Consider the following 11,941-nt stretch of genomic DNA (forward strand, 5'->3'; position numbering starts at 1 on the left):
ATGACAGAAAAAGCCAATGGAGTGAAGAGCTCCCTAGCCAATAACCACAGCCATCATGCACCTCCTGCCATCAAGGTCAATGGCGAAGATGACCACAGGACCAGCAACAGGTGAGTCTGCTGAGGCTGGATCATTGCAGAGGTGGCCCTGAGGCTGCGACTTTCTCCCAACTGTGCCTCATTGTCACAGAGTAAATAATCTTTGGCTCAAGGACAGCCTCTAAAAGGACGACGGGAGGGGAGAGTGCTAATAGGAGACAAAAAACAAAGAAACAAACAAGCCCTTGGTCACCCCTGCTCCTTCCTCTGCAGGCCACAGTCTGCGGCCGACGATGACACCTCCTCACAACTACAGAGGCTGCAGAGGAGGGGTGGCTTCTGCAGGTGGGTTTCACCACTGCCCTGCTGCAACCCCTCTGTCCCATGGGGCCTGTCAGATCATGGGGTCCTCTCCGTCCCACAGGGCCTCTCTATCAAGACCTCTGGGAAGTACTGTCAACGCTGTCCTAGCTCAACTTTTTCTCGGGAGGAGGCTCCTTTGAGCAGGCTCGGAGTGGCAGTGCAGGTTTCTCTTCAGACTTGCCTGTGGCACTGTTGGGAGGAGAGATGCTTCCCAGCAGAAGGGTATAGGTAGAGGGCTCGCAGGTCTCCAGCCCAGAGTTGTAGGCCCCATGGGGAACTCAGGAAGCTTGAGCCAACCTTCCTCCTGACCTGTCCTCCCTTAGCATCATCTCCATCTTGCCCCAGAGACCCCCTGTTTGTTCTTCACAATCGACAGAGATGGCACCTCTTACAGGAAGTCTTCCCAGATTAGCCCCTTACCCCTCAGGCTGCTGTGTTGGGAGCGCCATCCCCCTGTCCTCGGCGCAGGTCCTCTCTCCACAGTGCGGTTCTCTTCTCTCCTCTCTAGGATTGCCTGCCTGGTGGGGGTCATCAGAGAGTGGGCCAACAAGAATTTCCACGAGGAGGAGCCCAGACCTGACTCGTTCCTTGAGTGTTTCTGTGGGCCTGAGCTCCAGACCGTGACGACACAGCAAGGAGATGGCAAAGGCGACAAGGACAGTGAGGGCAAGGGCAGCAAGTATAGCTGTCTGGCCTGTGGGACTGGAAGGGCTCCCAAGCATGCGGTCGGAGGGTGTGCTGGGGTTTCTCATAGCACAGCCAGGGGCTGACCAGGGCCTATGCCCTCTCTAACAGCCAGTGGCCCACCTGCCACAGGAGCCCCTGCTGGCTTTTCTCACCTTAGCTGCCTCTTGCCAGCTGTCCTCTTGCTGCTTACCTGAATGTGGGCAGGGAGAGGGCTCAGCCAATGGTGCGCCAGCCCCAGCCTGGGTTCTAGCGGTCAGTAACTACAGAGGAGGGTGCATATAGGGAATGCTGTGGAGGGGATGCCAGTACCGGTGCCCATGTGAGCACAGGGGTGGGTCTTTGAAGAGGCCATGCTGGGGGGCTGCCTGGTGGGAGAAGGCCCAGAAACAACTGAGCGAGACAGAACAAGCAGGGAGGCCAGAGAAGGCGGAGCTGGAGGGTCTGTTCTTTGAGGAATGAGTAGGCGACTGTGGATGTCTGGCCAGTAGGGGAAAAGAGCTCTTGCCAAGGCAGGACACAGCATCTGGGAAAGTGATTTGGGAGCTGGAGGCCGGGGACTAAACAGGGAGTGGGGGCGGGGGCGGGGACAGGAAGCACGTGACGCTTCCTTGCTTGGAGTTCCTCTCTCTTCCCCGGAGGGATGTGGGAACCGGCCCTGAGCCCTCATCACCATGCTGTGGACGTCCCTTCCCAGGGCCTGAAGCCTGCCTCAGTGAAAGCACTACCCCTCATGTGCCCTCTGGGCAAGAGACTTCCAGAGGACAGAAGAGCCAGTGGGCCCATGTGGGGTCTCTTTGCCCTCCAAGCTCTACTCAGATGCACAGTGCCAGGTTGTGGCTTCCTGAAAAATGAGGCCCTAAGACAACCCGTCCCTCACACCACATATACCCTTAGGTGTTGCTTTTTCAGGGTCCCTTGGCTACTGGAAGCTGGGCTGGGGCCACACTGGGGAGCCAGTTCCCAAGCCTGGCCTCTGTCTCCTCAGGAAGAAATGTGAACTATTTGTCTTGGACCCAGCTGGGGACTGGTACTACCACTAGCTATTTGTCATCGCCGTGCCTGTCCTCTATAGCTGGTGCCTTCTGGTGGCCAGGTGAGCAGGGGGTGGTCTGGGAGGGTGTGGCCAAAGCAACCCAGTCCCAGTTGTGGACACAGAGCTCACCCCAACCCAGCCCTCTTTCTGGATTCCCTGCTTACCAGTGGCCCCTCCCTCTTCCCTATTAACCCCCAGCTCCTTCAACCCCAACCCGATTTAATATGCTGCCAAAAGCTTCATGTCTATCCTTTTCCTGGTGTCTGTAATCTCTTCCTACTTCCTCATCCAAACCGATACTGTCCTAGGTGAGGCCGGCCCCCTCTCTCCCTGGGACAAGTACAAAAGCCCTGCAGCCATTCCTTACAGGCACTCTTGCCCTCTCTAATGCATCTTCCACACTTGCAACTAGCATGATTGATAGAAACTGGGATTTGATGATGTCAGGCCTTCCTCACAAACCTCTCAATGGTCCCTCATTGCCCACAGGATGAAGTTCAAGCGCTCAGCGTGGCCTTCAAGGCCCTCTGGACCTGGCCTTTCTCTCTAGCTCCACCTTCTGGACATACCCCAGCCCCAGCACTCACTATTCTTGGATCAGGACATGCTGTTTCCTCAAGAGAAAATTCCCTTTCCCCATTTTCAACCTATGGAGATTCTTCTTGCAGTCTCAGTTCTGAAGTCATTCTCCACATGTAGCTTTTCCTGACAGTGTTGCCCCCCCATCCCCTACCTCAGTCATTCATTCGGCAAGGATTTGACTGAGCACCTACTGGGTGCTAGGCCTAGTGCTCAGGGCTGGGGACAATGTGGTGAAAAAGACACACGTGGTCTCTGCACTCCTGGAGCTCTCAGGCTAGTGGGGGACACTGACAGTGAACATGAACAAACCAATGCCCGAGATGAGTCCAAGGACCAGAGGCAGGGAGCTACTAGAGAAAGGACATTCAGGGTGGACTTCTCTGAGGAGGTGGTACCTTGGCTGACACCTGAGTGACGAGAGGAAGTCGGCTATTTAGATGCTTCAGGTTGGTGGAGGGAACATTCTGGGAGGAGGGAACAACAAGGTGCCAAGCCCCTGTTTCAGGATGGCCTAGTGTGGCTGGAGGACTGCAGGTGAAGCATCAGACAGGCTTTGTGTGCCAGGGGAGGGGGCTGGGTTTTATTCTAAGTGTAACCAAGTAATCAGAGCTCAGTGCTCCTCCCTTGACTTGTATGCTCACTGAGTCATCATCCAGGGTTCTGTCCCTTCTTCTGCCCTCTCCCGAGGCCCCTACCCATCCAGTCACCAAGTCTCGTCAATTCCTCCTAAAACTCTCCTGCCATCTCCAACCTCTCTTCATTCCCACTGCTTCGAGTCTAAGCCCAGCTACTGCTCTCTCTCTCATCTGGGTTGGCCAGTACTCTGCGTTGGGTTCTCAATAGGTGTGTGTCGAAGAGCCGAGCATGGAAGCTATTCAGCTGTGTATTGTGTGCATTCTTCCAACAACTCGTTTTTCAGTCAACTCACTCTTGTTGAGCACTTGAATCCTGGGCTAAGATGTGCTCTGGGCTAAGATATGGGGCATGCAGTAATGACGAAGAGGTGGTGGTCTCTGTCTTCTTGGAGCTCATAGTCCAGCGGGCAAGACAGACAAGTAATCGTCAGTAGTGATGTCTACATAATAATAAGGGTTGGAGTAGTACTTGCTTGTGAATGTCTTCTTGGCAGCAGACTGACTGTGATTCATCAGTGCCTCTGGTGGCCATCCCAAGCCCTGCTCACAGTGTGCAAACAGTTTGGGGACTTCAGGGGGCCTTGGCTAGCTTTATGGTGAAGCCCAGCCCTGTCTTCCTGAAGAGCCTGTGACCTACAGAAAGATTACTGCATAGTATGGCTGGTGCTGGACTACTTCTCAGATGTGGTCTACATCGCAGACCTCTTCATCCGATTGCGCACAGGTAAGTGGATAACTGGGATGTGCAGGCAGGACCATGGCCCATGAGACCAAAGGCTTGGATCCACATTCTCAGGAAGCCCTCTTGGCATGGTGTTAGCCTCAAATGTTTGTCTGGGACACAGGTTGGTGGTGATTTGGGGGTGATGTCTTAGGGTACTTACGGCCAGCCATGCTCTGAGTTTCCTATACCCCTCCTTGGGAAAGAGAGTTGAGTGATCACTTTGTTCCTTGCTGAATACTAGTCTACCAGGAGGGACAGGCCTGAAGGCAGAGGTGATATGTTGGCTGTGTCTCCATCAGGTTTCCTGGAGCAGGGGCTGCTGGTCAAAGATACCAAGATGTTGCGGGACAACTACATCCACACCCTGCAGTTCAAGCTGGATGTGGCTTCCATCATCCCTACAGACCTGATCTATTTTGCTGTGGGCATCCACAGACCTGAGCTGCGCTTCAACCGCCTGCTACACTTTGCCCAGATGTTTGAGTTCTTTGACCGCACTGAGACACGCACCAGCCACCACAACATCTTCCACATCAGCAACCTGGTCCTCTACATCTTGGTCATCATCTGCTGGAATGCCTGCATCTACTACGCCATCTCCAAGTCCATTGGTTTTGGGGTCAACACCTGGGTTTACTCCAACATCATTGACCCTGAGTATGGCTACCTGTCTAGGGAATGCATCTATTGCCTTTACTGGTCTACACTGACCCTCACCACCATTGGGGTGACACCACCCCCCGTAAAAGATGAGGAGTACCTATTTGTCATCTTTGATTTCCCGATTGGTGTCCTCATCTTTGCCACCATCGTGGGTAACGTGGGCTCCATGATCTCCAACATGAACGCCACCCGGGCTGAGTTCCAGGCCAAGATCGATGCCGTCAAACACTATATGCAGTTCCAAAAGGTCAGCAAGGAGATGGAAGCCAAGGTCATTAGGTGGTTTGACTACCTCTGGACCAATAAGAAGAGTGTGGATGAGCGGGAAGTTCTCAAGAAGCTGCCATCCAAGCTGAGGGCTGAGATAGCCATCAACGTCCACCTGTCCACACTCAAGAAAGTGTGCATCTTTCAGGATTGTGAGGCTGGCCTGCTGGTGGAGCTGGTATTAAAGCTCCATCCTCAGGTCTTCAGTCCTGGGGATTACAAGGGGGTATTGGGAAGGAGATGTACATAATCAAGGAAGGAAAATTGGCAGTGGTGGCTGATGATGGTGTCACTCAGTATGCCCTGCTCTTGGCTGGGAGTTGCTTTGGAGAGATCAGTATTCTTAACATTAAAGGCAGCAAAACGGGCAATCGACGCACAGCCAATATCCGAAGCCTTGGCTACTCAGATCTCTTCTGCTTGTCCAAGGATGATCTTATGGAAGCTGTGACGGAGTACCCTGATGCCAAGAGGGTCTTGGAGGAGAGAGGCCAGGAGATCTTGATGAAGGAGGGATTGCTGGATGAGAATGAGGTGGCAGCCAGCATCGAGGCGGATGTGCAGAAGAAGCTAGAACAGCTGGAAACCAACATGGAGACCTTGTACACTCGCTTTCCCTGCCTGCTGGCTGAGTACCCAGGGGCCCAGCAGAAGCTCAGGCAGCGCATCATGGTTTTGGAAACCAAGATGAAGCAGAATAATGAGGATGACTACCTGTCAGATGGAATGAATAGCCCCAAGCCAGCTGCTGCTGAGAAACCATAATGCCTTGGTCCCAGCTGCCTCTGCAGCCTTGGCCTTGACCCCAGGGGCTAGAAGAGTTGTGTAGGTCCCCACATATATATGCATTACCCCCATGTCCCCTTGATTTCTCCCAGAAGCCTCTCTGTCAGCAGGTTTTTGACTCAATCATCCAGAAGCCCTTCTCCAAGTCCAACTAACAGCCCATCTTGTGCAGAGTGCAGACCGTGTTTGGCTCGGCTTCCAGAAGCTTCAGCCTGTCCAAGTTTAAGGAAGGAAGAGGAGAGCAGCATCTCTCTGGGCTCCTTTGTACCTAGTCACCTCCCACTTTGTTCGTCTCCTTTTTAAAAAATTTCTTTTTAAATTTTTACTGGAATATAGTTGATTTGCAATGTTGTGTTAGTTTCAGGTGTCAGTTATGCATATACATATATCCACTCTTTTTTAGATTCTTTTCCCATATAGGCCATTACAGAGTATTGAGTAGAGTTCCTTGTGCTGTACAGCAGGTTATTGTTGGTTATCTATTTTATATACAGTTCACTTGGTTCTTTTCTAATATGTCTTCTGAATATCTCCATTTCCCTGCATGAGTATGTAGTTCAAGCACTGGCGGCAGACGCCTAGCACTGGTCTCAGTGTCTGTCTTCCAAGGCAGACAAAAGTATGGAGGGGGGCAGGTAGGAGGTGCTCACTCCAAGTCCTGCTCTGTCGATCCGTCTGCCTGTCTGCCAACCAGGACTGCGACCCCTGAGGTCTTCTCTAGACCAGGGGGATGATGATGCTCCTGGTCTCGAGTCCATTCCAGAGCAGGGAGTGAGGAACTAGCAGTGGGCCAGCAGGCAATGCTGGAGAAGGTGGTGGGCAGGAGCTCTGGCCATCACCTCTATGCAGAGCATTTCTGAAGAGGCCCTGAGGCTGGTGGTGGGTGGAAGACTCTTCAAGTTAACATCTGCAGTAGAAACACTTACGAGTTAATAAATTCCTTTGAACTATTTGTGGTTATTGCTCCACGCTGCTAATGTTCTCTCCCTTCTTACCTCAAGCCCTCTCTTTTCCCCATATTTCTCTTTTTCCCTTACTCAGGACTCACTCCGCCTGGAGTCCCCTCTGCTGTCTTCTGCTGCCTGCCTAAGCCCTACTGGTCCCTCTGGACTCAGCTCAGGTAACAACATGTTGGAGAAGGCTCCCTTGACTGAACTGGCTCCCACACTAGGCCGTCAATCGTCCCCTCTCTAGGCGTCTCTGTCCTGGCTCTTTATCACATTGGGTGGTCCATTTTGATGGATCCAGTTTCCAGACTGTGGGCTCTTTGAGGGCAGGGCCAAGGCAGTCTCCTTCACTGCTCTGTCTGTAGCCTTGGAGACATGCCTGGCACAGAGGAGGAATTTGGAGAATGTTTATTCACTGGGGCAATAAGTGAACACACCAAAACTCCTATGTTTCCATTTGCCAGAAGCCATGTCTTTACAGAAACACCGGCTATGTCTGTGGATTTGGGGAGGCTCTCCTGAAGGCTCAGATACTTGAGTGGGTACCACCAGATGATCAGGAACCCCAAGGACAAGTGCTAATTAGTGGGCAGGAATATCTAGTTGCAGACCCCGATGCCTTTGTGCATACCAGTTCTCTCTCTCTCTATCTCTCTACTAATTGTGGTTCAGTACACATAAAATTTACTATCTTAAATATTTTTAAAATGCACGGTTTGGTAGTGTTAAGTACATTTACATTGTTGTGCAGCCAATCTGCAGAACTCTTCAAACTGTGAAACTGAAATTCTGTCCCCATTAAGTAACAACTCCTCAGTCTCCCTCCCTCCAGCCCTGGCAATCACCATCCTACCTTTTGTCTCTAGATATGTTATATAAGTGGAATCATACAGTATTGGTCCTTTTGTGACTGTCTGATTTCACTTAGCATAATGTCCTCAAAGTTCATCGTGTTGTAAAAGCTGTCAGAATTTTCTTCATTTTTAAGGCTGAATAAGATTCCATTGTATGGATAGACCACATTTTGTTCATCTACTCATCTGACAATGGACACTTGGGTTATTTCCATCATTTGGCTACTATGAATAATGCTGCTATGCACATGAGCGTACAAATGTCTGTTCAAGTTCCTGTTGTCACTTTTTTTGAGTATATGCCTAGAAGTGGAATTGCTGCAGCATATAGCAATTCTATTTTTGACTTTTTGAGGAAACGCCATACTGTTTTCCACAGTGACTACACCATTTTACATTCCCACTAACAGTGTACAAGGGTTCCATTTCTTCACACTCTCACCAACACTTGTTGTTTACTGCATTTTTTTGACAGTAGTCATCTTAATGGGTGTGAGGTGGTATCTCTTTGCAGTTTTGAGATTCATTTCCCTGATGATTATTGATGTTGAGCGTCTCTTTGTATGCTTGTTGGCCATTTGTTTGTCTTCTTTAGAGAAATGTCTATTTAGTTCTTTGCTCAATTTTCAATTGGATTATTTGTTTTTTGTAGTTGTTGAGTAGTAGGAGTTCTTTATATATTCTGGAAATTAACCCAAAACAGACATGTTATTTGCAAATTCTCCCCATTCCATAGGTTGCATTTTCAGTCTGCTGATCGTGTCCTTTGATGCACAGAAAATTCTAATTTTGTTGTAGTCCAGTTTATTTATTTTTTTCTTTTGTTGCCTGAGTTTTGGTGTCACCATTTATTTTTATTGGGGTTCATTATTCTAGCCAGACTTCTTTTTAAATTTAATGTAATTTCTTGGCCTCTTCCCTAGCTTGTAGTAATAAATCTCAATCAGGGGAAGACTTACTTGGAGAGATCTGGAACATTACCCATGCCTAGGTCCTGATCCCTGAGAGTGGCAGAGGTAGGGAGGCAGCATTCGTGATAGGCCAGTGTTCTGTGTATGCCCTCCCTTTTGGTATGGGACTGGAAGAAAAGGCTTTAATCTCCTTCACTTCCAGAGAGGCTAAGCCACTAAGAGGTAGAAGCCTTGGAGACCAGCCAGCTGCTTGCCCAGACTCTCATGGCTAAGGCTGCGCTAAGGACGTCAGTTTCCACCATGTGCTAGAACCGCAAGTAGATGTTAGTTTTGTAGCCCTAGGATGGCACTGGGCCCAGAGGCAGAGGGATGACTGCATTGAAGAATGTTGCCTTGGTTTCAGCAAGAAATCTGCAGCATTTCTCCCTGGAGCCTGTTTCACCCTCAGTCCAGCACCAACGGGTCCATGACTTTTAGTCCACATCAGTCAGGTGAACATTGTACCTTGGATCTGGTTTTCCCCAGGGCAAAGCAGGTGACACACCTGGGTCACATGGGGAGCCCACCGGTTTGAGACGCAGACTTTAGGGTTCTCAGCTCCCACTCTCTCCTTGGCTTCCCTTTCCCCAGACATCCTCGAGTTCAGTCACTGCTAATTTTTTGTGGTGCCTCGAATGCCTGTGTTCTCTTAGGCTTCTAGGATTTTCCTCATGCTGTTCCCTCTGCATGGACCACTCTTTTCTGCCTTTTCTTCCTCTAAGACTCAGTTCTTCCTTCTCTCAGCCCCACCACAGCCTTCTATGCGAGACTCCCTTGCACACTGGACTGCCAGTCTCTGTTTGGCAATTGGTCTCTTCTCATCTAAGAACAGTTTGTTCATTGAGAAGAGGATGAAGGAGTAACAGCAGGAATATCTGTGAGTGTGTGAATGCGTGTGTGCGTGCACCAATGTTAACCCCTGTGTGGATGCAGCGTGGACGCCTGAGTGAGCACATGGGTGCCATCCTAAGCAGACAGTGCTTATCTCTGCACCCCCCGTCAGCCTGTCCAGCCACCTCCTCAGTTGCTCTCTCGGCAAGAGCATGACTCTCTCCCTCTTGTCACTGGCCGCCAACCCCGCTTCTCTCCCGTAACTGGCTGTAATATAAGAAGTACATTTTCCATTACCGGTCATAGTATTTATTCAGCACAGTCTAATGTTCCCTGCTCTTAATTTAAAAATGGTTACGTTGGAATATTTTTTCTTTTCCTCTGAAAATACCCACCGAAGGTAAATTGCCCTATTTGTATATGGTCATCAAGTTGCATTTCTCTGCATTGGTGAACTTCTATAGGAAACAAGAGCCCTTTCTCCCACCCACCACTTTCCCTCCCCTTTCGGTCTGACCCTCGGTGGCTCCTGCCTGGCTTGCAGACTGCCGGCCCCACCTTGGCCCCGCCTGAGTCCCAGACTCAGCACCATCTATCTGTCCCTCAGTCTGGAGCCTAAAGCTAGTCTGACCTCTTGCCCCTTTCTCCAGGGAGAGGCCAAGGCAGAGGGTCCCCCTCTTCCCGAAACAGGAGCTGGGAAGCCCCCAGTGCACCGGTGCACCAGAACCCGGCCACCAGAGGGCGCTTGGACCTAAGGAAAGGATGGTGGGCTCTGCTCTGTGAACCCCCCATCCCCAAGCAGAGGGCTGAGAAGGGCCCATGGAGGCAGTTCGGTGGCTACTTACAGAGCCTCACTGAGCTGTGGGACCACGTCTCTCTCCCGAATACCCTGCTGTCATCCCTTCAAATGCCCTCAGATGTTCCTGCGTGTCAAAGCCAAATGGCTCAGTTCAAGTCTGTGTATGCTAGATGCCCAGACTTGGCTGGGTATGGAGGAAATGTCAGGGTTGAACTGCAAGGGGACCTGGTGGTTATTATTTTAATCTGTATTCAGAAAAAATGCTACTAACCCACAAAACACTTGATGTTATGGTTATTATTCCTCAGCATGGAGCTAAAGAAAAATGAGAGCCGATTTAAGGTTGATTTAAAGAAAAGAATTCTGTAAATAACTATTCCAATGGCCCATGAAGGTAGAGCACGGATGATGGCGAAATACCCAAATACCTAACTGACACCACCATGGCGTTTCACCATGAACACCGGCTCCCTCCCACCCTCCCCGTTTCAGCCATGGCACGTACACCTTTCCAGTCGCTCAGGCCAAACTCTTGGAGTTATCCTGGACTCCTCTCTTTGCTTCATCCACTATATCCAACCATCCAGGAAACACTCTCTACTTAATTTTCAAAATAAAATCAGAATCCATGCACTTCTCCCGCCTCCACTGGCCTCACCCTGGTCCAGGCTGCCACCAGCTCTCTCCTGGATGGCTGCAGTCATCTCCAGACTGGTATCCTTGTTTCCACCTTGCCTCCCTGCCATCGAGGTTTTTAAAAAATGAAAATCCTATCACATCACTCCTCTGCTTAAAACCTGCCAGTGGTTTTCTAGTATTCTTATAATAAAATCCAAACTCAAGACATGGTCTCCAGTTCCCGTGTGTTGTGGCCTTGCCGACTCCTCTCTCCCCCCGCTTCGCTCTACCCCAGGCCCTCCAGTCTCCTTTTAATTCCTTGCACACTCATGCCCAGCTTCTTTCTGTTTTTGTGCCCCTTGCTTTTCCTCTGCCTTGATTCCTCTGCCTTTGGACCTTGCTGTGGCTGGGACCTTGTCTTCAGGGCTCTGAAGGGGCCCTTGCTGAGATCCACATTGAAAACAGCTCCCACTTGCTCTGTCACGTTCCGTTTGATCACCCTGTTTGATTTTCTTCAGGGCATTCATCACTCTCTCATCATTCTGTATATTTGTTTCCCTGTTTACTGTCTGTTTCAAACCCCATTTGACTGTCCACACCCCGAGGCAGACATTATTGCTGGTCCCCCTCCTGTCGCCAGTACCTCTAGCAGCCATTAGCCATCACAGTGCTATTTACATGCTGAATGCCTGGAACTCTCTGCGGGGCTGGCTCCCTCCTCTCTCTCTCTCTCTCTCTCTCTCTCTCATGGATTAGATCACATATCCTCAGTCTTTCTCTCTCTCTGCTAACCCTCATATGCCCTGGGCATGCTGCGGCCACATAGGACTCATAACCCACCTGAAGCTGCCCCAGAGGGAATTCAGCTTACACCCACTTCCTCCCTCAAATTTCTGCTGCAACATCCTTCTCATCCTTCAAAGTCAGTCCTAATGCCACTTCCCCCCAAAGCTTTCTCTGATCCCTTACAAGCAGTTGTAATGCCCCTGTCCCCATTGCTTATCTGTATTTGTGTCTTTTCTCCTCCTTGCTCCTTGGGGAGAGGTCTGTGTGGAATTCATAATGCCCTCCCCATAGCTGAGGCTACTTGGGCCCGGGGGTGTGGGTGGGGACTTGGCCCCATAGGGCCCCGCTGAAGGCAGAGCTCCACAGCTGAACAGGGAG

General features: G+C 50.6%; 1 protein-coding gene across 1 annotated transcript; it reads left to right on the forward strand.

Moving 5' to 3' along the window:
• On the forward strand, positions 1–5,757 carry CNGA2 (cyclic nucleotide gated channel subunit alpha 2). The gene is given in 7 exon segments (XM_033413564.1): positions 1–110; positions 312–383; positions 910–1,080; positions 2,074–2,181; positions 3,962–4,062; positions 4,362–5,210; positions 5,213–5,757. Coding segments are annotated over 7 exon segments (1,956 nt in total).
• Positions 5,758–11,941: the final 6,184 nt, after the last annotated feature.

Source organism: Orcinus orca, chromosome X (genome assembly GCF_937001465.1).
Source record: "Orcinus orca chromosome X, mOrcOrc1.1, whole genome shotgun sequence".
NCBI classification, from domain to species: Eukaryota; Metazoa; Chordata; class Mammalia; order Artiodactyla; family Delphinidae; genus Orcinus; species Orcinus orca.